General features: G+C 38.6%; 1 protein-coding gene across 1 annotated transcript; it reads left to right on the top strand.

Moving 5' to 3' along the window:
• Positions 1-1482: 1482 nt before the first annotated feature.
• INSIG2 (insulin induced gene 2) lies at positions 1483-25836 on the top strand. The gene is made up of 6 exons (XM_004608162.2): positions 1483-1522; positions 9312-9704; positions 17368-17492; positions 22047-22213; positions 22662-22761; positions 24069-25836. The coding sequence occupies exons 2-6, from the start codon at positions 9461-9463 to the stop codon at positions 24108-24110; spliced, it is 678 nt and encodes a 225-aa protein (XP_004608219.1). The 5' UTR covers positions 1483-1522; positions 9312-9460; the 3' UTR covers positions 24111-25836.
• The last annotated feature ends 941 nt before the right edge of the window (positions 25837-26777 follow it).

Below are 26777 nucleotides of genomic sequence, written 5' to 3' on the forward strand. Positions count from 1 at the left end.
ATCTTACAAGTTTCAATTTTATTCAACTCTAAACTCCCACCAGAATGCACAGCCTCATCATATCTGCCTACTTATCATCAGAGACTACCTCAAAGACTACATCGCCCCTAAAGCTAATCATCACACCCAATCTGAAGAAGACAACAGCTCTTTGTAGTTCTCCTAAAGATTTTCTTTTCTGTCTGTAGAGTGTCAGCATTGGCTGTGTGAGCCATATGAACTGGTTCCACGTAGCTCTTGTTTTAGGTCTTATACTACTTTGTAATCAAAAAATAACCTAAAGCGAATTCCCTTCTGAACTAAAGTTTTAAGAATTCTCTTGAAGTCAACCAAGTGTCTAGTTTAGGGAAGGCACAAAGTGGATGAATGGGACTCAAAGGGAGTCTTAATGTCTGGACACTTGGAAGTTACTGTCTTTTAAAATTCTCTGTCTATTTAGTATAATGGCTGCCCCCCCCCCCCCCCGCCGATATTTAAGACAGAGAAAACAAAGTTCAAAGAAATACCTACTTAAGCCCATTTTGTTGCAAATTCAAATTTTCTTTCAATTTTCAGAAACGCGATGATAAAATATAAAACAAAACTTCATCTTACTTCTAGCTCAAAGTAAAAACGAGGAAATTTTACTGACTCTGTTGCAGGGGTAGGAGCCATACCTGGTGATGCTGGGGGCTCACTGATGGCGCTGTAATAGGGATCACTCCTGGTGGTGCTCAGAGGACCCTAAGGCAAGCACCCTGTAGTCTGTATAGCCTGTAAGGACTGGCTATACAGTTTCTTCAGTCCTTTCTTTTGCAAAGCTCTTAAACTATTACTCGAGACCCAAATTTCATCTGAAACTTCCTTCAAGATCACCGTATTCTGATCACACACTGGCTTGGACAAACAAGGAGTTGCAGGGTTCTGTAATTTCTCTACTTTCCTATGAAAACACTTCTCTCAAACAGCTTCACCTAGTTGAACTTGAGAAATGATTAGCAATGAAAACTGCATAAAGTGTAGTGCGTTCCCTGTGCCGTGCCGCCCCTCCCACCCCGCCAGTTATAATTTAGTAGGACTGAAAAAAAAAAAAACGTGGTTTAAACCGGGCAAAGGTCCTGGAAGCCGGCGTTCATTAGCGGCCTGTGCGCCAGAGCCCTAGGCTCTCAGCGGAAAATGCTGACAGTGTGTTTGTGTGTCAGCGCGCGATTTCTTCACACCGCCCACCGGGTCTGTCTGGACACTCTTCACAGTCCACGACGGCCTGGTCAGCAAACAACAGCTGATCGAGCATCCTCCCACCACCCAGACAGTCCACGCCTCCGACCAGCCGTTAATTTCGCGGAGACCGGAAGTCCCCTTGCCCCGGCCCGCGGGTTTACCAACGAGTCCCGGTGGGAACCGGAAGCTCTTCCGCCCCGACCGGCGGAGCGCGTCCGCATCGGCCGCACAGGCGCAGTGGGTCGCGGGCGGAGTTGTGGGAGGGGAGGAGGAAGAGGCGGAGGGGGGCGGGGGCCGGTCCCAGAAGATGGCGGAGGCGGGGGTGAGTTGGGGTCCCCCCGGGGAAGCGCGGGGGCTCTGGGAGCCGAGGTGAGGGGCGCCGTGGGAGGAAGCGGGTGGCCCTTGAGAAAGAGGCGCGCCTGGTGTTTTTGCAGCCCAGGAACCTTGCGTGCAAGGACCACAGATGGGGCCTTCTGAAGGGCGAGGGGCTCCGGCGCACCTGGAGGAGGGTCGGTGAGGTCCGGGCGCAGGCAGCGGGGCTGGGGAGAAGCCCTGGGAAAGGCCGGCGCTCCCTGCAGCGTGGCAGAGGGTCCGAGCCGAAGGAAAACTAGGGGGTGGGAGGGGGGGAGCGGCGAGAAGGGCGCCCGGGAGCTCAGGTGGGGGTGGAGGTCAAACAGCTGTCAGACACAGCTGTCAGGCGTCGGGGGAGCCTGTGGCCGGGAGGACGGGACCCCCCTCCTGGGAGGGCGGTAAGATCATCACAGCTAGATTTCGGAGAAAGTTTGCTGTCCAAAAGACAGAAAGAGAAGTACTGGCATTGGCTTGAGGAGTGGGATTTCGGAATTTGGGATGGAAATGAGAGAGCTCTGCCCTAGGGTGTAGGTGAGGCCAAAGAGGACTCTTGCCAGGACCTCTCGGATCAACTGGCCATGGTTACCGGGGTTTTTTGGGTGTGGGTCAGGGAGGAATCACATTCAGGAAAAAGGAAACTGCGGGTGATGAACGGGAGAGGTGGGAGGGGGGGGAAGGGTGCTTAACTTAAAGGATAATGACATGTCTATTTTGTATTGGGTGGAAAAAAGTTAACTTGTGTGTGTGGTGCTAGTTAAAAATACAACGAAGAGTTGACTATTGCAGGGTGGATGAAGAAATTCTTTTAAAGTACGAAATGACAGATTTGACAGCTGAGCAGCTGAAACTCACCTGAAGCACTCTTGCAGTGAAATTGAAATTGGCAAAGGCAGTATGTGTTCGGGAAGAATAAATGCTGCTAGGCAGTGGCTAGATTGTACTTTCAGTTTGGGGGTCTTGACCCTATTAGTGAATCGCCGAGTACATATAAATGAGAGGGGTCTGAGACAAATAGCGACCTCATATAGAAAAAAATTGTTCACCCATTCTATGGATTCCTTCTCAGCAACCCTCTATCCCCATTTCTCTGAACATTATGTTAAGTAGTATGTTTTGGCATATTTCTTGGTACATATATTAGAGTGAACCAAGCAGTCAATCATGTACGTTTAGATAAGATGTTACTAAACTGACAGCTGATACCTTAATGTTTGCTTGGCTAAAAAGGAAAGTATAAAATGTATTTTGGCAATTTAAAGGCAGCTTGTTGGAATTGCTAAGGCAAACTATTTGCAAATGACAGATTCATTTTTTTAGGACAGAGATTTGATGTTTTAAGACAGTAACCAGCCTGGGATGTGACTTGCGGGAACTTGTGTGGGGCCCTTAGCTGAATTCCCAGAAGGATAAAACAAAACAAACAATATTGACAAAACAGTTCCTGCTTTGCGGTTTTGGTTTTAATATCCAGAGGAAAGATGAACTGCATTGTCTTCAAGGCAAACATTTTTCTTTCCAGAAGTTTATAGTGTGCATAATGCACGATTCACGTTTGTGGACTTTAAGGAGAATAATAGCCTTTTCAGCAGTTTGAGTGAGTTGCTCCTAGTGTTAGCACCTATTCTATTTTGAGAAGACCATTTTTAAATGTGCATCTGATGCAAAAGATCTGAGGCAGTAATTTAATTTTATTACTTAGTGTCCTCTCTCACCTACGCACCTGAAGAGACAGAGTAAACCCAGGGAGCAAATACACTTCTGTCACTGCTTGTTATTAGAAGCTGAATGATCTTATTTGGTCTTAAGAGATATTGCAATTGTTAAAATACAACTGGCAACTGGTTTTTAAGATTTCAGGAGATTTATATTTGTTTTCAAATGTCTGTTGCTTGAAAGTTGTTTCAGTGGTTACTTTGATTTTCATTCACAAAGCTCAGAATATCTTAAAATTCTCCTTTATTTATCCGAAAGTAATGTTAATATCTTGGTAATGTTTTCCCAATTTTGATGATTTGTTATTGATCTATTCAGTTACTAGATTGAATTACTATAAAGTCTTTTAAAGTCTTTTACAGTAAGTAATCCATGGGTCAGGGCCTCAGGTAAAACTGGCATGTCTTGTCAATTTTCGTTTTCCTTTTTTTTTTTTGGTTATTGATGGCCCACCGCCCCCCTAAGCATTATTTTGATGTTAATGGCAGTTTGCCAAGTGATTTTAAAATATTTTCTCTGTGGCACTAAGACTGTGTGTGTGTGTGTGTGTGTGTGTGTGTGTGTGTGTGTGTGTTTCTGTCTCTCAAAGGGTGGTCAATAGGCCCAGACCAGACTCCCAGTCCTCATCCAAGTGGGCCTGTGATTCTGTGTGAGGTTGTGCGGCTCTGAGACTGTGGTACTGCTCAAGCACTGAGGTGCCAGGGCATTACCTGGGCCACTGTATCTGTTTTGTGGGGCCTATAGGGCTGCACCTACTGTTGCCCAGGAAGTCATGTGGTGCTCAAACAGTGGTCAGCTCCATATGCCTTGACTCCCACGTATATCTCTGGTCCTGTAAATGATTTTTGCATGGCTTTTGCAGATGGAGGCGATATGATAAAATAGAGCCCATAATCAGAGGGCGTGGGCTAGCCCTGGTACTACTGGGTGTCAGTTTTATGATCTCAGAAGATAATTTAATCTCTTCTATTTTGTAAAATAGAGATTAAACACAGCTTTCTACTTACTGTTGAAGAGCTTTTGAAGCTGTTGACTTCTAAACATATCTCAGCACTAAAGACTTTTTCCACCGGAAACTTAATTCTTTTTCTTTTTGGATTTTGGGTCATGCCCGGTGATGTCAGTGGTTATTCCTGGCTCTGCACTCAAGAATTACTCCTGACAGTGCATGGGGGACCATATGGGATGCTGGGGACACAAACCTAGGTTGGCTGTGTGCAAGGCAAATGCCCTACCTGCTATACTATTGCTCCAGCCCTGTTTTTTTTTTTTTTTTTTTTTAAAAAGGAGCTCAATTGTTTCGTGGCAGGGACTGAACTTGTGGAATTTCTTATCTCAGATGATTTCCTGATCTTTTCCAGGAATTACTTTTGTATTAGCCAGATCCCATCTTGACTTGTCCATTCCATCTGGTTACTTTGGGTCTCATCTACTTTGCCAGTGAGAGAATATTAGATCACTGATTCTTAACTTGTTTTGAGTCCTGAACAGTTTTTTGAGGCCTTGATATGAATTACTGAGCTTTCTTCTCAGAAAAATGCACGTACCCAACTGTTTCAATGTTTTCATCAGCCTCACATGCCCCCTGGAATTGATACTGTCCCAGTTCTCTTCCTTTTCCTAAATTGTAGGATACTGTGACTCTAATGCATTTAACTTTTATTTTTGTTTCCAGTAATTATGTACTATTATATGGAGTCACAGTTTACAGTTTGCTTTTTGAGACTTTTAATATTTTTTTTGAAATGCTTTTGAAAAAAAAACGCATTTTAAGTACACATCAAACAAGAATTGTGTCAATTTTAAAGAAAACCTTTGGCATGAAGTAGAAAGCTGTAAACAAAATTGCTAGGAAAGGTCAAATAAACAATTGTGGCAGAAAATCATACATGATTTAGAGAGCCTCTTGCGTTCTTGGAATCCGGTGAGGAGTCCTTGGCAGTCAGTGACTCCCAGTGGGAGGACTTTGGGCATTTGGAAATACGTAAGGACATTTTTGGTTCTGTCAAATAGGGACGGGGTTCCATTGGCATTTTGTTGGCGTGAGACAGGGAAGCTGAATATTTCACAATTCTTAGGGTGGCTCCACAACACCAAGTTATTTTTCTGCCCCGAATGCCCTTTGAACACTGGTGACTGAGTGAGATGGGACACAGCACAACAGTAATAGCTTTTTAAGTGAAAGGCACTTTGCTGTAAAAACACCACTGTTCAGCATAAAATAATGCTTGCCATTTTTTTTTTTATATCAACTCTCTTGCAGGGGTGGGTGGGGGAGGTGGGGACTATGAACATGAATGATTGACTGGAGCAGTTTGGTTTGCTCAGTCCTCTAGTAGCTGTTCTGACAGCAAGAAAGAGAAGTGGTTGCTGTGTCTATTGTTAGTTTGGGAAGAGAGGAGCCAAGTATTGGTCTCAAACAGTATGTGTGTTGGCCATATGATTTCCCCCTCTTTAAAACGTCTTTGTGAAAATAGATCTAGGGGGCAGAGACAGCACAGGGGTTAAGGCGCATGCCTTGCATGTGGCCAACCTTGGTTCAATCCCTGGCACCATGTGCCCAGGAAACATCTTCAGGTTCAGTTCTGGAAGCCCTGAGCACCTGAAGGCGTGTATGGGAGGCCTCTGGGGTGGCCAGGGTAATGCCTGTCACTTTAAGATTTGAGCAGCACTACCTCACTAGCCCCTCACATTAAATCTTGGGCCTGGTTGTCCACGAATTGCCAGAAGGGCCCCCTTGGACCTCCTGAGCACTACTTGGGAGACCCCAAAATAAAATTTGATCTAGTATTTTTAAAGAATGTCTCAAGGTATTGGTACATTTATTTTCATGGTCTTTGTGCTATGGTACAGTCACCTACGTATATTGAGATTAGCACTTTGAAAATATGTTACAGTTTAATTTCCCCAGTATCTTTCAGGCAACCAAATGCCCTTTTACCTATACCCACACATCATAGAAGTCTGAGAATTTGCACTGGACTTAAGGAGTGAAGTCAAGGTTGAAAAGGAAATGGGTGGATTTAAGACTCGAGATAAAACTCAAGTTCATGTGGCTGTAAGCAAGCCACAGAATCTCACTGATTTTCTTTCATTATCTGTTAAAGGCATAATGCCTACCTTCTATTATTTTGAAGTAGAGTTATATGAGTGACATGGATTATGCCCTTTATCAAAGAATGCTTTATTATTAATAAGAATTATGAGAAAGAATATGAGTTCTCTAGCTTCTCAGATACTGGACTGAAAGGGACCAAACCCATGACATGCTAACATGCTGGATACCACAGCATGAAGCAGTTTGCATGACCAAGTCAAGAGGAAGTATTTTAGGGACATTTCAGTTGATGTTTACAGGATATTTTCCTGTGACTCAGCTATAACCTGTAGTATTTTGTCTACTCCTGTGAACTGTAGAGTTCAGTTATGCTGTAGACCCAAGGAGGTTTGTGAGAACAGTATTACCCCTTGGAGTGCTGGACATAGAGCCTTGGTACAACAGAGACTCAGTAAAACAAGCAAAAGAAAGACCCTAGCTCTGTTGGCTTTGTTTTGTCACATGGAACTGACAGGCTGTGAGAGTTACTAGTACTTACATTGAAAATATTTTCAGTTTCTAAGAAAATGATGGCTGGAGGAATCAGTCGGAATGGGAGATGCATGCCGAAAGTAGATAATGGACCAAACATGATGAACTCTCAGTGTCTGTATTGCAAGTCATAATGCCGAAAAGTAGAGAGAGAGAGTATGGGGAATACTGTCTGCCATGGAGGCAGGGGGAGGGTGGGTAAGGGGGGGGTATACCCGGGATACTGGTGTTGGGGAATGTGCACTGGTGGAGGGATGGGTGTTTGATCATTGTGTGATGGTAACCCAAACATGAAAGGTTGTAACTATCTCACAGTGATTCAGTAAAATTTAAAAAAAAACAAAAAAGAGAAAGAAATATTTTCAGTTTCAGAGCTGGAGAGATAGTACAGTGGATAGGGTGCTTGCCTCGCATGCAGTTGGCCCAAGTTCAACCCCAGCACCCTATATGCTAGCCTGGGCCCTGCTAGGAATGATCTCTGAGCATAGAACCTCGGTTGTTGTCCAAACAGTGACCGGCTCCCCCCTAGGCCCCTCCCCTACAAATTCTCATTTTCTTTCTTTTAAAGTCAGCAGCTGCTCTGACCTCATTTATTCACAGTTTTGTTCCAAAATTCATTAATGATGTTTTGAAACTTGAAAACACAAAGGAAATACATTTTAAAAACTGATTAAGTGCCAGGTTTGTCTTCCAAAAGGCTTGCTTAATCCAGAATAGTTTATTCAAAAATAGCTAACTCCAGGTTGGAGAGATGGTACAGCGAGATAGGGTGTTTGCCTTCTATGAGGCTGACCTGGGTTCTATTCCCAGTACCAAATATGATTCCCCAAGCACTGCCAGGAGTAATTCCTGAGCATAGAGCCAGGAGCCAGCCCTGAGCACCACCAGATATGGTCCCAAAACAAATTAAAAAAAAAAAAAGCCAAAAGAAAAAAAAGAAAAAAGAAGCCAACAGAAAAAAAAGAAAGAAAGAAAACAAGCCAACAGATTTAAACAAGACCATGTAGTTTCACCTAGATTCTATAAGGAGAGAGAAGAGGTCCTAGTATGGTCCAAACAGGTACCTTTTTGGGTACATAGTTACAGTGTAGCCTTGAGAATGAGTAAGACCTACATAAAAAGTTCACAATCCATAAAGCAACTGTACATATCATTAGAAGGTAGCTATTAGAAGGATTTTCAATTAACTACTTTGAGATTCAAAGGAAATATCTTTTACATACTTGTTACTCTACCCAAGATATGTTGTTGGGGGGGGGGGCAGACTTAAAAAGTAGTTACAAAAGTTCTTTAACGATGTGGTTTTTCTCCATTTAAAAAATGTTGATACACATTGAAAACACACAGAAGAGTGTTCAATTGTTTAGGAGATTGAATAACATGGTAACAATGAAGCCTTTTGTGTCAAGACAATGTTAATTTTAATCTCAGCTCAGCTTTTTTACAGAGGTGTTAACTTGGTTTAAGTGTAATTTTTTTTCTTTTTTTGACTCGCATTTAAAAATAGAGCTAATAATTCAACTTAATAATCTCTCAGGTTTTATGGTGGTTACAAATAGTTACCATAGTTCAAGGTACTTGGAACAGCTCATAACAATTCTCAAGTATGATTTGGTCTAAAACACATCGAGGAAAGAACATTTTGATTAGAGTAGTGAATATCTAGGCAGATCATACTAGCTGTGTTCCTGGTTTTAGGGGTTAGGAACTCAGTGGGTAAAACTTCAGACTCAATCACTAGGTTATCCCTTCAGATTCTAGCTTGCTTGGCTTCTCCTTCCTGCACCAGCTTTCTCATAATACCTTTCCATGATTTCACCAAAGGAGACTGGGTCAGGGCAGGGGTGGGGCGTAGCTGGGGCCCTCGGTCGAGCTGGTCAGGCCTGGTTTGTGGCTGGGTGTTTATGTAGGTGAGTGGGTGGTAGTCTTGTTTCTTTGTGTGATGCTTTTGTGCAGAAATTAAAATTATATATGCACTAAACATTACAAAAGTACTTCTTATTCCCCTGTGAAAATCATCCTCAAAGCAAGTCACATTTTATTGTGAACTATACAATGTTTTCAGCCAGAATGTGTTGATTTTCTATAAAGTGTACAGTATTCTGCTTCACTGAGGGGTTGAAGATGTAGGTACAAGAGAACAGGAACTTTGATTATAATCTCCTAAAATTCTAGTGAAAATGTCTCAGATAACCTATTCCACTTTTCTTTGAATCTGTTCTGTTGTGATTATTCTCCAGGTCTCTCGGGGCACTTACTTGGTTTGAATGGGTTTTATAAGTAAAGTACTTTTTCTTTATTGTAACATGTATAGAAAATGCTTTTTAGACCTCTTAGAAAATATTTAATTTAGGTAAATGTATAATGTTGTCATTTTAGTATCTGTCCTTTCAAATTTGTGTAAAAACTAGGAAAGTGGTATAATTATATGTTGATTCCTCTTTTTGATCTCTTACAGGATTCCATGTAGGTTCTATTTTAGGACGAAACTTGCTACTGTTGAACACAAATCTACTTTATTTCTACACAGAGTTGGCTGGGAAACCACATTTTTTTTTCTTCCTTTTTTTTTTTTTTTGGTTGCCAATTTATTGAACTTATGAAACCATGGCAGAAGGAGAGACAGAATCACCGGGGCCTAAAAAATGTGGCCCCTATATCTCATCCATCACTAGCCGAAGTGTGAACTTGATGATTCGAGGAGTAGTGCTGTTCTTTATTGGAGTATTTCTCGCATTAGTGTTAAATTTGCTTCAGATTCAGAGAAATGTGACTCTCTTTCCACCTGATGTGATTGCCAGCATCTTTTCTTCAGCATGGTGGGTACCACCTTGTTGTGGCACAGCCTCAGGTATGTATAGGCTGCTTCTGTAATGTTTAGGAAGGAAATAGAATTCATGGATATGCATGTTTTCTGAGCAACATTTTTAAAAAGAATTCGCTTTATTGAGGTCTAATTTAAATACAGTACAATGGACTGTCTTGGTGAGTTAACACAAATCACTATCATCCTGTTGGAAAGCATTTCCTTCATGATATATTCACTAGTTAAATTAAAAATGAAATATTAACTTAGTAAACCTGTGTGTGAGAATAATTAAAAATTATAAATAAAATTTTTTTTGACAAAATGTTAAAATGAAGCAAATTTTAAACATAACATGTGTAATGACCTACTAATTTTGTTGAGGGATATTTTGCCAATGAATAGATTTTAAATTCATGTTTAGAAATTTACGAATATTGTTTAGGATATTAATGAAATTATCATCAAGAAGTCAGTTCTTTAAGGAAATAAATTTTGTTTTCAGCTCCTGCAGATTCTCTTAGGTCCTCTTGCATCTTTTCCCAACCCACAACCCTCAGACTTTCACTGATTTTCTGTCACTAAATTATTTTTTTGCCTCTCTGGGATGTTACATAATTGAGTCACAGTATGTCTTCCGTATCTGATTTCTGTCTGACCTGTGAACTTTAAGAGTTAATCCTAAAAACAGTTCTGATTTCTTTAGGGATGATATGCTTTTTGGGTCACACCCGGCCGTGCATAGGGGTTACTCCTGGCTCTGCACTCAGGAATTACTCCTGGCAGTGCTCAGGGGACCATGTGGGATTTGAACCCGGGTCGGCCAGGTACAAGGCAAATGCCCTACCCACTGTGCTATCACTCTAGCCCCTTTTAAGGATGATGTCTTTAACCTCTTCATTTTGTCCTATCTTTAGCCTACCTCATATAAATCTTATTTTTAAGCTATTTTGATAATTAACCCTTCTGCTTACTTCAAGGGTTTGATGTGTATATGATGATACTGCTTTTTAAATAGATGGAAGACTGAAGATGGATCAGTTTTATGCAAACTTTAAAACTGATTTTTCAGATTTTTTGTCTAAACTTTTCCTCTTGGAAATTTGGTTTCAGTTTTAAGAGTAATACTTAAGTCAGTGAAGTAGATTCTCTTTTTCTAATCATTATTATCTTTTTAGTTGTTTTCATTCTTTTTTGGATGAAAAGTATGTAATGAATAAAGTAGAACATTTCACAATGACTTGTTGATACTGAAATTTCATAATAGAGTGTACCATGTTTTTCCTAATGAATGAAGTGAACAAATTAATAATATTTCATATAATGTATTAGAAGAAAACTTTAATTATGTGGTAACTGCTAAATTCTGATTAAAAGAGGAAATTGCTTTTTGAAAGGCCCATTTGATATCCTACATTTGATATTTACAAATACCTTGCAAAGTAAAGTAAATCTTTATTGAATTATATCTTTGAGCTGGAAGTTGTATAGTAGGAAGTTAGGTGTGTTATTTTATGACCATGTGAAACCTACTAAACAATTAGATAATTCCGTTGCCTGATTGTAAGGACATGGTTATGGTAAGGGTGTGGTGTGGTTATTTATTGCTGTTTCTTTATAACAAAATTAACAATGAAAAAAGAAGTTGAGGGGGCTGGAGCGATAGCACAGCGGGTAGGGCGTTTGCCTTGCACGCGGCCGACCCGGGTTCAAATCCCAGCATCCCATATGGTCCCCTGAGCACGGCCAGGGGTAATTCCTGAGTGCAAAGCCAGGAGTAACCCCTGTGCATCGCCAGGTGTGACCCAAAAAGCAAAAAAAAAAAAAAAAAAAAGAAGTTGAAAAGGAAATTATTCTTAATTTCCCCAGGGTTATTAACATTCTCCAAGTGGCAAAATAATCTTTGCCTATATCTGATGTAGGCAAATAATTGAGAAAAGAATATAAATTATATTTTATCATTTTCTGCTGTATCTGCTAGATACTTCATGGGAGTTTTCTTTCTTTTTTTTAAAATTTAAATTCAAAAGAAAAATAATGTTCCCAGCATCTCCTCTTCCTCCCTTCTTCCCTCCCCCCGCCACTCTGCAGCCCTCCAGTACTTTGTTTTCTCCTCTGGAATAAGCTGTTGAAAGTTTTGTACTAGAACAGGTCTGTTTAGAATAGACTAAGGAAAGGTCAGGGTTGAGAAACTTATTTATTGAATGTTTGCTAAAGTGCTAAGTGGATCCTTAACTTCAGGATCCTTAACCAACTTTGGGAGGGAGATGTTTGGTATTGTGCCTATTTGGGAGGGGCAGGAGGAGATGGGCATTTAAAGAGAGGAAATCTGAGCCGGAGGCCAGCGGGTGCTGGGTCAGTTACCACATGCTAGGGAAGAGGAAAGAAGTAAGCAGCTCACACTTCCTTCCACTCAGGTTGCCGCTGTTGAAGCCTCCGAACTAAGTGCTAGACTCAGAACACACTGGTGTGTGGTCTCGCCAGTAGCTCTGATGAAGAGGAATCACATCTAATTCTATTGTCTGCATGCCTATGAAATTAGTATCTAGTTAAAAAAAATAAATACAGGGAATAAATACAGGTACCAGAGATGTAGGTCAGTGGTTAGAGTGCTTGCCTCACATGTGGCCAACCCAAGGTGGACCCTGGCCAACTCAAGTTGGGTCTCTTGATGTATGTTTCCCTGACCACCGCCAGGGGTTATCTGAGTGCAGAGCTGGAGTATGCCCTCAGCACTGCTAGGTAGGACCCCAAAACAGCAACACCAAAACTACACACACAGACACACACAGACACACACATACACACACACACACACACACACACACACACACACACACACACACACAGCTCTTTTCCATATGCTCCACAGGGCTGGGTCAGGAGAGTTGGACTCATTGTACCTCCAGTACGAAGAGGAAAGGGGTGTGCTTGTCCCCTGTTGAGTGCCACTTTGCCACAGTCTTGTCTGTAGGAAACAATTCCAAATGTTAACACTACCCTGCAGTCACTTTCTCCCTGTTTCCTTTCCTTTCCCCAACCACTAGTCTTGTCACACAAACTTAACCCCATACTTTTCATTTGCGGAATTTGCATTTACATTTCTTGCTTCAAATGTTTCTTCTGAAAGCAGCGATTCCATGAGGTATCTGGGCAAATGAAAATAGAGGCGTTAGGGGATCTAGATTCCAATTAATTCTGCTGCTGATTTGGTTGGGTAAGTCATGGTTACTCCACGTGGGTGAGTGAGGATGCCAGAGTAGTGAAAGTTGTCAAAGATGGGAAGTGAATTCTTGCATGATTGCGGCCTCTCCCCCCATTTTAGGGAGAATATCCAGGAGCAGGGGGAGGAAAGGAAATAAGTGATGTAAGAAACATAATATGTGTGAGTTTGTGTGGTATAATGTTTTGGAGTATGTGTGTTGGTATGCATTTTCAGAACTCTCTGTGTCATTACCATCTTAAGAAAACTTTTAACTGCCCTTTGATTTTATGCCCAATGGTGTTACAGTCTGAGTGGTTTTTTTTTTTTTTTTTTAGCTCTCCATATTACCACAGGTAAACAGAAGTTCCCCTGGTTATTTGCTACCTTTCTCTATTCTCTCTTGCACACTGTCGATCTGGAAAACAGTTGTGACTCTTTGGCAGGAACTGGGGCTGTTAGAAAACTTAGAGAATTAATTCAATTAATTAATTAATTAATTTGTGTGTGGTGTTGGAGATCAAACTCGGCTTCACAGACAATTCAAGGCCCGGTTCTCTTAATCTCATTTTTCTTAGTTTTCTAGTTTTAGATTAGTAATGACTGATATTTCAAGTTTTTTTTTGTTTTGATTTGTTTTTTGGTTGTTTTTGTTTTGTTTTGTGTGTTTGCTTTGTTTTTTTATGTGTGTGGTGCATTAGAGTTGGAGTTTGAAACCTCTTGGACATTGAGGGCCACAAAGGGATCTTTCTGAAGAATAAGTAGAAAAAAGGATAACTCATTGCATGGGGATTTCTAAAGAAATTGACTGAAAGACACAACCAGATTGTGTCCATACTTATGAAATGAGTATATAATTTTTAAAGAGTTAACATTTTAAAAAGATTACCCACACGCCTTGTCATACCTCCTCCTACCCCTCCTTCCGTATCCAGTTTCCCAGTTTTTCATCCTTTCTTGGTCTCTTTCTTGTTCTGCTTGTCTGCCATTCCCCTAGGAATTTTCAGGGTTTTGTTTTGTTTTATTTTCTCTTTCTTAATTTTGCACTCTTTTCTCATACTTTAACATGTACTGCAGTTAGGAGTGGTCGCTCCTCCCTCTAGTATAGATGTGATGACGTCGTTTGCCTGATAACCCTGTGTCTGCAAGGGAAAGAGTGTTATGGCCCTTACCCACTTTACCTTCCTTCTTGGGATCCACAAAGACTAAATAAAGCTGTGTTTCTGCCTAAAGCATAAGGCTTCCAGGGGATATTGGGGAACATCTCATTGTCCATGCTTTTTTTTTTTTTAACATTCCCTTTAGCTAGAAGTCCCTTCTATACTGATCACCTAGCGGCTGGGTGTGTCTGCCTTAATGGCCTTCTCTAACGTGACACTTGCTAATACCCTAGCATCTCATTTCCCTTCGCACAGACCAGGTAAAGAATGCCCCCTGCTTTCTAGGCTCAGTTAGTGCTGTCCGCTTTCCCTAGCATATTATTATTATTACCCCCCAAAAACATTATTGCTGTTGTTTCTGGGGTCATTTTGGGATTGGGATCACTTCTTATTCCTTTTTCTTTTTAAATTCCCAGCCAGTGCCAAGAATCAAATACACTGTGGGGCCTTAAATTTTTGTTGAATGGAAATATTGTCTATCCTGCAGCTTTTACAAAAGTATATATCATTCAATGGTCTTGTTTTGTTAGCCCTTTTCCTTGCAAAATGTTTGCTCTAACTTTTATTTTTGGTGCATCACTATTAAATACAACTCTGGAAAATTGATGACTTTATATTGACGTTCAAGCACCTTTTTTTTCCCTTGGTGGGAAACTTAAATAACATCCCCTGTGTAAGATTTTTGCATCAGAGAACTAGCTGATTAAGGAGGACTTTGTTTGCATATGATTTTACACAGGCATGATTTTAAACTGTCTTTCTTGTTACGACAAGGAAGAGAAAAAGAAAGAAGCCCACATGTATTTCTGCTGAGCTCTCAAATAGAGGCACCTTACTATACTGTAGATTTTGCTATCAGACTATGCCATGCCTTTATTTAAAGAAAAGGAAGAAGACATTTAATGGGAAGTGACAAGCTTCCTTGAATTTTCCCTCTCAGCGAGCAACCGAGAACCATGCATACTCAATGGATTTGATTTTTATTGGCAAATCCCAAGGTTGGCAGTGTGGCAGTTTAAATTCCCTTTTTGTGATTTTGCTTTCTCCCCTCAATTGTCTCTCACTTGTGAGTCTGACATCATGTACATAAAATATAGTCAATTTTACTTATTTATATCTTTATGCACACATGTCAGTATTCTCTATATGGTAATTCTTTACCTATGACATCAGCTGTTGAGGAAAATTGACTTGGAAAGCCTGATCTTAGTTGAGTTTTCTCAATAATAGGCAAAGCATAGAGTGTGTGTGTATGTGTGTGTGTGAGAGAGAGGGGGGGGGTGGAGAGAGGGAGAAGAACATATGAGCTATTTTATGATCCTTTGAGAAAAAATAAAGCAATATATTTATTTATAGTTCAGATGTTACCATGCACATTGCTATTTTAATTTTCTAGAAATCTGAAAATGCTGTCACTTAATCTCATAGGATTTTAGAGCAGAAGCTTTTAAATTGCAGTGCTATGTGAAACTTTCAAATTTACTAACATTTGGTGGAGCTCTGCACTACTGACATTTCTTCTCATGGCCTGTGAACCTGTAATACTTTTCAAAAGCCTAATTCAAAAGAGCACTTTTAGTTTTGTGGACTAAAACAGGTTTATAATATTGGGGCATCTCAAGTCCAGAGATGGGTGGTCTTGGAGCTTCTTATTTATTTTTTTTATTGTTATTTTTTCCTCCCACTTTATTTCAATACTGTGGTTTACGAAGTTGTTTGTTCATGATGATTTTTTACAGGCATTCAATATTCCATCACCAGTCCCACCACCGCTGTCACCTTCCCTCCACCATTGTCTCCATTTTCCCAACCACCCCTTCAAGCCTGCCCTGTAGCAGGCCCACAGTGATTTCTTTTTTATTGCTAGTTATCACTAAATGGCTAGTGGAATCATCAAAACATGTTCCTGTAGAAGAAAATATGTGAAAATTGTATCTTGCCATGGGAACATTAATTCCTTGTCTGAGATTTTACTAAGCTTTTGTTGCAAGTTAAGCCTTTTGTGTTAATGTTTTTGTTGGCTGAGATTAGTTGGCTTCTACGTTACATTCCCATCCAATCTGGTGTGCTCCTACTGGGATATTAGTACTGTAGGATTTGGAGATTTGTGGTCATGAGCTCCAGAAAATCCAGAATATTAAGTTGGGAATTCAGCCAGGGAACCTCTTTTTAATGCTTCTCAATTGGTCTGCTAATCTGTGATGTTTTTTTGGTATAACTGGTGGTGATTTTCACTTTTCCTTGAAGATAGAATGAATCATTTATGAGCTAAAACTAACTAACGCCAGGTGTGGAAGGGACTTCTGAACCTCATGAGTAAAACACTGAGGTTTGACAACTATTTAAGTTAAAAATTGGGTGAGAATATTTTGAGTTTCAATTGTAGATTTTCATAGTTATTTTTAACTAATTCAGTAGTCATTTAAGATTTTAAAGCTAAAAAAATTTACTCAATGATCTCTTTAACAGTAAACCTAATGTTTAGCCAAAAAAATGTATAATTTTTTTAGATTACGTTTCTTCTTTTAAAAAATATTTTAATATATATTTAAAAATATATTTAAGGTATATTTTAAATATATATTTAAATATAATAAATATATTTAATACGTATTTGATATATTTAAATATATATTTAAGATACATTTTATTTTGAATATATTTTAAATATATTTTTTAATCCTATATATATGCATGATTAGTCTTACATGTAGATTTACATGTAGTAATCTTACATTTAGTTTTCTGCTTTGAATTTCCCTGCTTCAGATGTTTGACCTCATTAGAGACCCAGAGTGGAAGAGAGTGTCAGGAAGAGACAATAAGTGTGGGTGTCTGGGACAAGAAGCTGTGGGGATAGGGATGATCTCTGATAGTACAGCTCTAGCCACCGTATATTAGCTATATGATGAGTCTATTGTACATGTTTACACTCTGGCTTCTCTTTAGATTTGTGGCATTTAATAGCATGTTTCATGGTTAGATAGTCTAGAGTGAGCATTGCTTTACTGCTAACTGATATTTGGAGATATTAGTAGTAGAAAAGTAACATGAATCATCTGGTCTAATCTGTTAAATAGTGAATCATACACTTAAATGGTGTTTTGCCTGTGCCCATTTAGAATATGACTATAATTGTTAACCATTCTTTCTTCAGAGGTGTTATCCTTACTTTTCTCTTTTGGAAGATAACTTTAAAAATATAAGCAATTGATGTTGAGTAAATTGAAGAGATTGAATAAAAAGAACCTCACATATTGTAGTTGTTATAGTGATTCTAGCTTTAGTCCTGCCAGTACAGCATTTAAGATAACTTAATTTTTCTCTCTCTTTTTTTTCCCCACAGCTGTGATTGGGTTATTATACCCCTGCATTGACAGGCATCTAGGAGAACCACATAAATTTAAAAGAGAGTGGTCCAGTGTAATGCGGTGTGTAGCTGTCTTTGTTGGTATAAATCATGCCAGTGCTGTATCCTTTCTATTGTAATGAAATGCCTAGTAACAAAGCAGCTTCCTACAAACCAAAGGTGAAACAGACCTTTACAACTTAACTGGTGTCAAGTTGTTATATGCTTACTTGGTCATAAAGAGAAATAATGCACACCTTATTGTTGGAACATTGCTGTAGTAGCTACCGAAGTACAGTGTAGGGTATAGCTTTTCATTTCAATATTCCACCCCTCCTTTTGATGTTACTTTAGGAGATTTGCATATTTTTAAGAGTTATGTTTTTCTAAAGTTGGATTATTCTTTTTCTCTATGGGTTGGTGACTCAGAATGAGAAGAACACATTTTCAAAGATTCTCTTTCTTCATTGAAAATTTGCAGAAAAGGACATGTGATATTCGACTTTGGCTGTTTTTCATCTTGTTTTAATTTAATGAAGGTTTTTTGGGGAGAAGAGGTGGATGAAGGGGTACCAAGAATGGAGTCCAGGACCTTGTATCTTTGAGGCGTGCATTCTGCCATTGAGCTACATACCCAGCTCCAAGTAGCTATAATTTTCTCTGAAAGGAGGAATGCCATTTAATGATTATAATCAGTACCAGAAAGCCATAAGTAGAAAACAATTCAGCTTAGATGTTGGACAGAAAAAATTTATTTATTTTGGCATTTGGGCCACACTCGATGGTGCTTAGGGATTACTCATGGCAGTGCTCAGGGGACCATATATGGTGCCAGGAATTGAACCAGGGTTGACTGTGTGCAACTCTGTAACAAATGTAATATCTCTGCCCCAAGAACTTAATTTTCTTATATAGTTACTTAAAAAAATTTGATGTTTAGGGAGCCTAGCATTTTAGTGATGAATGAATAATTGTATAGGGTCTTAACTAGAGAGGCAAGTAGCCTCTATTTCCTTCTACTTCCTACTCAGAAACAAATGTCTACCCCAAGAATAACAATTTCTTGCTCTCACTAGGTTTTTCACAGGTCATCCTCCCAACTTTTCCTCTTGCCTGACCCTGAGTTTTCTTGCTGAAGAGGATCTGGAAACTCCTAGATGATATTTTTAAATAATTCTCTATTCTAGGTGAAGTGGCTTAGAGAGTGGAGGTGGGAAGAGTCACTGTTATAAGAAGCGTGACTCAGCTTCCCACGGTTTCTCCGTGTAACCGGACTGACCTTGACTGCCAGGTAGCTGGAGAGAGAGTGGGCTGTGTGGCAAGTATATTCTTGCGTCTCTTTAGAAAGCAGGAAGGTTCCTTGGAAAAGCTTATGAGCAGGCACCGAGGAAAGTGGCAGGACCCTACATGTTCAAGGCAGCCTACCTCTTTGCTCCCCGTCTAACTGGCCTTTGGAAATCTCTTGGGACTGCTAGTTTTTCCATTTCCTTTTTCTATTTTCCCAACATTTTAATTTTGATGAATGCCTTGACAATTTGGGGATTTTTTTTTTCAATTGAATCACTGTGTGATACACAGTTACAAAGCTTTCATGATTGGGTTTCAGTCATACAATGTTCCAACACCCATCTCTTCACCAATGTACATTTCCCACTACCAGTGACCCCAGTTCCTACCCACCCCCCTCCCAGCCTGCCTTTATGGAAGACACTTTCTTCTTTTTTCTCTCCCACTCTACACCCCTCATTGGTACTGTTGTTTACAATACTGTTGCTGAAAGGCTATGATATATGTCACTTTACCTCCTTTCAGCACTCAGTTTTGGGTCAGAGTGATTATTTCCGATTATTATTATATTGGTCCCTTCTCTGAACTAACTGCACTCCCTCACAACTTGTGCCAGGCTTCCTACCATGGACCAGTCCTCCTGGCCTCATTTCTGCTGTCTTTGGGTATTTATTATTCTTTTTTGGGGGGGGGGGTATTTATTATTCTTACACTATGTTTCTTTTCATTCTGCAAACGAGTGTGCTCGTTCTATGTCTGTCCTTCTTGCTCTGATTCATCTCACTCAGCATGATATTCTCCATCTCCATCCATATATAAGCAAGTTTCATTACTTCATTTTTCCTAATGGCTGCATAGTATCCCACTGTTTACCATATATTCCACTATGTACCATAGTTTCTTAATCCAGTCATCTGTTCTTGGAACCTTGGGTTGTTTCCAATATTAAATAGTGGTGCAATGAACATAGAAGTGCATGTGGCTTTTGTGTTTTGGGGCCCCCAGGATATATTCCAAGGAGAGCTATTACTGGGTTGTATGGAAGCTCAAATTTTAACTTTCTAGGAATGTCCATATTGTTTTCCAAAAAAGGGTGAACCAGTTGGCATTCCCACAAGCACTGGGGATTTAGATTTTTACCCACAACCTCTCCCTCCTCCTGCCCCCTGAACTATCTGTATTTCAGAAGGGCTTAAAAAGACTTTGATTGGAGTGTGGCTCAGGTAGTAGATAGAGCATAGATCTTGCCTATGTGAGGCCCTGAGTTTGATTCCTGGTACCATATGTCAATCCCAAGCAGTGTCCTTCTACAACTGGGCCTGACCACCTTTGGAGTGACTCCTACTAAAGAAAAAAGGAGAGGTTCATAGGTAATCTCTAGACAGACATGTAGAAATCTCCGAGTTTCACGGTTTTTGTTTTTTGTTTGTTTTTTTTTTAGAAAAAACAAAATAAATGAAATGCAGAGCGCTTTGTATTTTGCCAAGTTTTTATCCTGTGAGGCCGAGACCAGAGCTCAGAGAGCCTGACTTAGACCTCTGAACGGCTCATTCTCCTGCCCAGAGCCCCACAGCATATAAATTCCTCTCTGTCTGAGGGATTAGACCTCGCCACTCCAGACATTTCTGCTATTTTTAAGTAGAGATATTTAAATAGCCTTTTCTGGAATTTAAAAAGCTTAACATAGATAATTTAAATTATTCTCTCCAATCATTCTTCTCTTTGTGTCTCTGTGAGGTACTTAAGCATAGCAGTCTTAGTTGTTCTATCCTTTGAGCAAAATCCAAAATGTTTGCAAATTTATAACAAAGTCTTAGTTACTCAGGCTTTTTGGGAAATTACATGGTATTCTTCTGAAGATTGACTTATTGAAGCCTCTTTATTTTGCTCCAGCTTTTAATGAAGCAAAGAAAGAGTCCAATTAATATCAAATTCCACTTCAAAACCATAACCAGAGCTCGTGACGTCTTCTTTAGAATCTTAAGACCGAAGGATAAGAAATGCTACATGGAGTGACCTAGAAGTAACACAGAAGTAGAGGGGATAGTTAGAACATCTAGGCTTGTCGGTGGTGTAGTGAGGTAACAGTGTGAATCAAAACCGTAACCGCCAGTCAACAGTCAGTGTGGAGAAGGGGAAGATTGGACCAAATGTGATATAAGGGCAGGGATGAAGGGTCACCATTATTTAGATGGCAATAGTGTGTATTAACTTTTTGTGTCAATACTGTAAACTTAAACACTACTGTAACCTTCTCACACTTCACTCGAAAAAAGAAAAGGGGGAAAAATGAATAAGAAACTTTCCAGCAAGCATACCCATGACTGCAGCAACCTCAGATGGAGAAGCTGCAAGCTGTAGTTCAGCCCATCTGGTAGGGGAGGGGACTGGTAGTAAACAATGCAGTGTAAAGGAAATAGGAAGTGGTTTTGTATGCAGGTTTTGAACTTCTGCTCTCTGTAGTTGTAGCTCGGCCAGTTAGGTTTGTGAGATATGTAGTCCCCCCGGGGAGGCTGGATATTGAGCCAAGATGTGGCCTCTGGGACAAAGATAATGCCCTTTTAATGATACTTGAAATTAATTCCTTTAGTGTAATCCTCTAGCAAAGAAATGAGAAAATTGAATTTGTAAAGCTTCGTTTTGCCCAGAGATTTTGGAGCAGAAAAGGGCTGTACATTTGTGAATAGATGCTTAAGTAGGTGACGGAAATAAAATATCATTTGCGCAAACTGTCCTGTACCAGAAAGTCTCAAACACCAAAATAGCTTGGCAGGTTGCAAGATAACGTTCACTTCAAGGCTTTATCCTCAACAAATTAAAACTAGAACAGTTGACATAATAGAAAGGGCTACTATGTCCTTGGTACTCTTGTTTCTGAACTGTATTATTATAAAATGTGTCTGTCAGTAAATCATACAGAGAATGTGGTATCCTTTTAAATAGCTGTCAGTTTTTCTATTTTCAAGTTTTTGTGTGATTCTCAAGTAATTCTAAACCTGTTTAAGCAATAATATTGGTTTCCTTTTTAGCAAAAGTGTGTTCTTTTGGCAATGCCTGTATTCTGAGACTTCCAGTTACATTTTTAGCAATGAAAGCATTTCTTAAATAATATGTCTGATCTTATAAATAGGAAGAATGCTATTTTGGAAAAAAAGATTACAGGTTGGTGGAGCTTATTAATGAAGTATCACGCCTGCATGAATATCTGTAGTAAATATCAAAGGCAGTTTTTATCTCACCAACTCTCATGCATTATATTCAAAGACCAAGTGCACTCTAGAATAAGTAATCAGTTCCCTTCTCAAGACTAACATCTCTTATTTTGGAAAAATAAATAGGTGATACGTTTGGTGAAAAATTTCAAGATGATTCTTTAACATTGATCCCAGAAAGTGGATTTTGATAACAACATACAGTTGTCTCTCACCCTGGCTGCACTCTCCATTGGCCTGTGGTGGACTTTTGATAGATCTCGAAGTGGTTTTGGCCTTGGAGTGGGAATTGCTTTCTTGGCGACCTTGATCACTCAGCTGCTAGTCTATAATGGTGTTTATCAGTAAGTATTTGTTTGGGGTGCTCGTTTGCTAGATAAGTAAGTGAGAACTGAATTTAGAAATGAGATTTTTAAAATTAGTTTGATCTGCAAGGTAATTTATTTCTTTGTGTTACCTGTTTTTTGGTGGGGTTGGTGATGGGATGAGGGAGGAGAGTGGGAGCAACACCTGTTAGTGCTTAGAGTTTCTTCCAGTGGGGCTCAGGGTACCAGAGGTTTGACTTCAGTCTCATGTATGAAGAGTATGTGTTCTCTCTCCAGCCTCCATGGTAATAGTCGCAATAAGTGCATTTTAGTGTATTTCCTCCAGAGGTTGCTAACTATTTTAACAGGTATAAAAAATATTTCAATTAGTATTTTTAAAATATTTGAGTGTTAAAAGTACACCGCTTAATGGCCTTAATAAGTGCATTTCCTCCATCAGTTGTTAAAAATGTTTCTTTTGTTCTAGATACACATCTCCAGATTTTCTCTATGTTCGTTCTTGGTTACCTTGTATATTTTTTGCTGGCGGAATAACAATGGGAAACATTGGTCGACAGCTGGCAATGGTAAGCTGATCCTTACTCAACATTTTTTCTGTTATTGAGACTTGAGATAAGTTTTCACTAAATGTCAGTTCTTTTATTAAGGCAAGGAAATTTGCAAGCTTGGACTACTTTGCTCCCTTGCAATTCAGCTAAAATACATCCCTTGGAAGAATTATTCACAAGTTTGTTATACGTTGCAGGAAAATGGATAGAAAAGTGAAAGTATGTTATAGATAAGGCAGTATGATTTATTCTCCTTAAAAAAAAAAGATGTAGGTGCGCATATGCTGCCTGAGCCCATGTGCTGCTTGCGCCGAGTGGCCAGGCACATGTGTCGCCTGAGCACATGTGTCGCCCGCATCTCCCCTCTTGAGATGTGTACTTTCATGCTTTCATACTTTTGTGTCTAAAGCTCGGTCATGTGTAGGGGCTTCCTCTACCCTTGGAGAAGCCCGAGTTCTCTCTTGAGCATGTTATTTTCACTATTCTCTCTCCCATTTATCCCTTCCTCCTTCCCTCAGAAACCTCTGAATAAAATCTATTTACTTCAAAAAAAAAAAAAGATGTAATCTGCTTCTCATTGGAAGGGGATTTTTTAAAAGTGACAAGATTATGTTTCTGTAATAGATATAAATGGGGACTGTCTCTGGCAAATCATAATATTTGGTCATTTTTGTTAAGAAGGTGAAGCACATTTGTTGATAACCAAGTGACAGATCGTGGGTGTTAGGGAACATGGCAGCTTCCCAGATAAACATCACTTTTTACCATTTCAGTCATCTAGGAGATGTGTGAAGAGTGGCTTACAGTACTGTCTTTTTAATAATCTAGTCATCCAGTTACCTTAAATTTATTTATTTCCTTGCTTTGATTTGTAAATAGACATTTTTATAACTGTTCTTTTAAAATTTCAACAAGAAGCTTTTGCTAATAAGTAGACTTCTTTTTTCTTCCTTGGAAAGTGATTTGAAAAGATACTTTATGAATTTGCTACATCGATGCTGTCTTCGATTTCACCACTTTTCTGATTAGCCTTATAAAACACTCAAATTAATTTCACATTCTCTAGGATTGAAATAAATCATACACTACGGTGACCTACTGGGAATGTCATTTGCTTTGGGCTTTGCCTCACTTCTGGAATATCAACTTTTTCCCCTTTTTTTCATTTCTCATTTAATGCTATTGGTGATGTAGCTCTTAGATTATTAGGAAAATAAAGTGTACATTTATTAATAAGTGTATTAATAATTTTTGAGTTGTATTAGAGTGCAAGAAAATTGATATCTAAATAATCCTTAATCTTTTAACCTTTTAAATTTTTACAGTATGAATGCAAGGTAATTGCAGAAAAATCTCATCAAGAATGAAGAAGGCGAGCCTATATCTTTTGTACAGAAAACAAGATGAAAAGGGCATGTAAATAATAGATATGTCAATGAAACTTTGGACTGTAAAATTGCCAGAATGCAGTTTTTCTCTTGATTGGTATATATACACTCATACACACGTATCACATACACATAATACTGCAATCTGTGATTGCTTCATCTGTAAATCAGTTACAAACCTCTATGTATTTGACTTTAATAACTGTAAAAAATATATATATGTGAACTGCATTAAAAAGAATGTTGATTAATAGATGAAATTTTTAAATTAATTTTTTAAATGTACCATATATTGTATCACAGGGTTGTCGTGCCAAAATATTCTGTTATTGCCATATAAGAGTACTTTGAATAATTTATTAACTTAGTGAAATGAAATCAGAGGAAAGCCAGGAAAACAAAAAGTAAATAGGAAACTGGTGTATATTTTTCTTTTTTCACTTACTGTTGTGCCTTTAAATTTTTTCTAATCAGATCAGTGTCAGTGTGGGTACCCTAATATGTGGCTAGTGTCTATTTCAATGTCACATCAGATAGCTTTGGGTGTTTTCAATATAAAGCAAAAAAGAACTTCCATAGAATGTCTTCAAATCTTCATTACTGGAGAGAGTAATCTTTTGTTCTGACAAAAGACTGGAAGTAAGAGTGTTTAGCAGGTGATATTATCAACATTAAATTGTTTTATGTCTAAATCTGGAAGACTATATAGCAAAAAGTAAAGACCACTGGGGAATTTAACTAGAAGACATTTTAAAATACCAGACGCCCTTCTGTGGCGACATGGTGTTGTGCTGCTAACTCTTCCCTGCAGTACATTAACCCATTGCTTTTGTTCGAAGAACAGTGTGTGACTCTAAGCAGCCCAAAAGGAAAAATTTAAATCTCCTGGGTTCTATTCTTGGATTCTATAAAGAAAACCATTTTAGCTGGGCCAGGCCTTATCACTGATTGTCAGTAAAATGCCATCTAGGGAATGGATGGGCAAGTAATAAGCCCATTAGTGACTAGTTTGAGTTTGTTTAAGAATATATTCCAATGCATATTTTGCATGTTAAAGATCTTGATAACAGATATATGCATATCTTTCCAACAACTTGAGCCATTTAAATGTGATTTAAACACATTCTTAGCTAACTTTTGTCCCAGTTCTTATTTTTGAAATTGATGACCATTGTTTCATACACAAGGGTGAAGTTTTCTGTATATTCTGCATATTTTGGAGAGAATATATATATATATACATATATATGTATATATACACATATGTACATATATATAAAGAGAGAGTGTGTGTGTTATATTGAGAAAGAGAATATATTTGTATATGTTTAAGTGCATGTGCCCATACTCTCTTGAAGTGTTGATTAGATATGTTTATTTTTGGTTTTAAAACTATTGCTGTCAGACTGAGCTCTTGTATGCCAAACCTTAATCTGCTTTTATGTTTTAAGGCCGAAAGTGTGAAAATCCTAAAAGGATTTCATATTGAACATATGTACACAATCTTAACTATAGTGGTAGCAAATATACTGCTATAATTTATTGTTCTATCTTCCAGATACTGTTATTCATTTAGAACAAATAAAGTATATTTTTAGAATCAACTTTGTAAGCACTATAAATCTTTAATAAGTTATAAGGTCGATGATGTGTTTACTTTGAAAATTGCTGTTAAAGGCAAGATGTATTAAATATGTAATTATCATCTTGGTTAAGAGTCTCTTTTACTTCCACAGTAATTCTTAGACTATAGTAATAGGATGAGTTTAATAAAAATTAACATTTGTGGTTGAGTTTACTAAGAAATGATGAAAACAAGCTAAGTCTTATAGGAATTGGATGATTGGCATTTATGAGTTCTGGAATTATTTGCAAAGCCATTTAAAAAAAGGAAAGATAAAAAATACTATGGCAAGAAGTAAAGTTTGGTATTTTGATACGTATGTAACTTTTTAGTATAACATCTTTTCTTTGGCAATGAAAGAAGTGGTAAATACACTTTAATGTTGCTATATTGGCAGTGCTTCACTGGTTTTATTTTTAAAGTTATAGAAATTGAACAGTTGAAAACTGAGACTAAATTCTATAGATACACAGGAAAACAATTAAAATTAGCTAGCCAGAACCCTGCTAATAATTTTGTTGTAAAATGTATTTGTTTTCACAGAACTGCTTTACCTTCATTAGGGTCATTAGAACATCTCAGTGGTGCATACATTTCACATACTTTGTGTTTTCCAGGTGAAATCCAGACAGGTCAATATCATTAAGTACCTCTCTAATTCTTTTGGCTCACTTACATGCATAATGAAGTCTATTCTTTGTAAAGCAATTCTTCCAGTTGATGGTCTGTGAATAGTAGAATCTTGGCTTTGTGTGTCTGAAAAAGTCTATTTCACCCTTAAAGAACAAGTGAGCAGACCATAGAATACGATACTAGGTTTACTGTTACCCCAATCATTGTCTTTTGTCACCTCATATTGCACGCAAGTCTGTTAGTAGGATAATTTTCTTTCTTCTGTAGGCAACTCGCTTTTTCTCTCCAGGAGAAATTACACGATTTTCTCTTTATTCTCAGGATTATTAAGTTTCTAAATTTTCTTTGATGTTTTTAGTTACATATTTTATTTATTTTATTTCATTAAA

Source organism: Sorex araneus, chromosome X (genome assembly GCF_027595985.1).
Source record: "Sorex araneus isolate mSorAra2 chromosome X, mSorAra2.pri, whole genome shotgun sequence".
Classification (NCBI taxonomy): Eukaryota; Metazoa; Chordata; class Mammalia; order Eulipotyphla; family Soricidae; genus Sorex; species Sorex araneus.

What these genes read in the sequence shown, in the direction of transcription:
- INSIG2 (XM_004608162.2), top strand. Translation starts at nt 9,461, where the DNA reads ATGGCAGAAGGAGAGACAGAATCACCGGGGCCTAAAAAATGTGGCCCC. An exon ending in TTGTTGTGGCACAGCCTCAG is followed by an intron (nt 9,705 to 17,367) that starts GTATGTATAGGC and finishes TTTTCCCCACAG; the next exon opens with CTGTGATTGGGTTATTATAC. An exon ending in GTCTATAATGGTGTTTATCA is followed by an intron (nt 22,214 to 22,661) that starts GTAAGTATTTGT and finishes CTTTTGTTCTAG; the next exon opens with ATACACATCTCCAGATTTTC.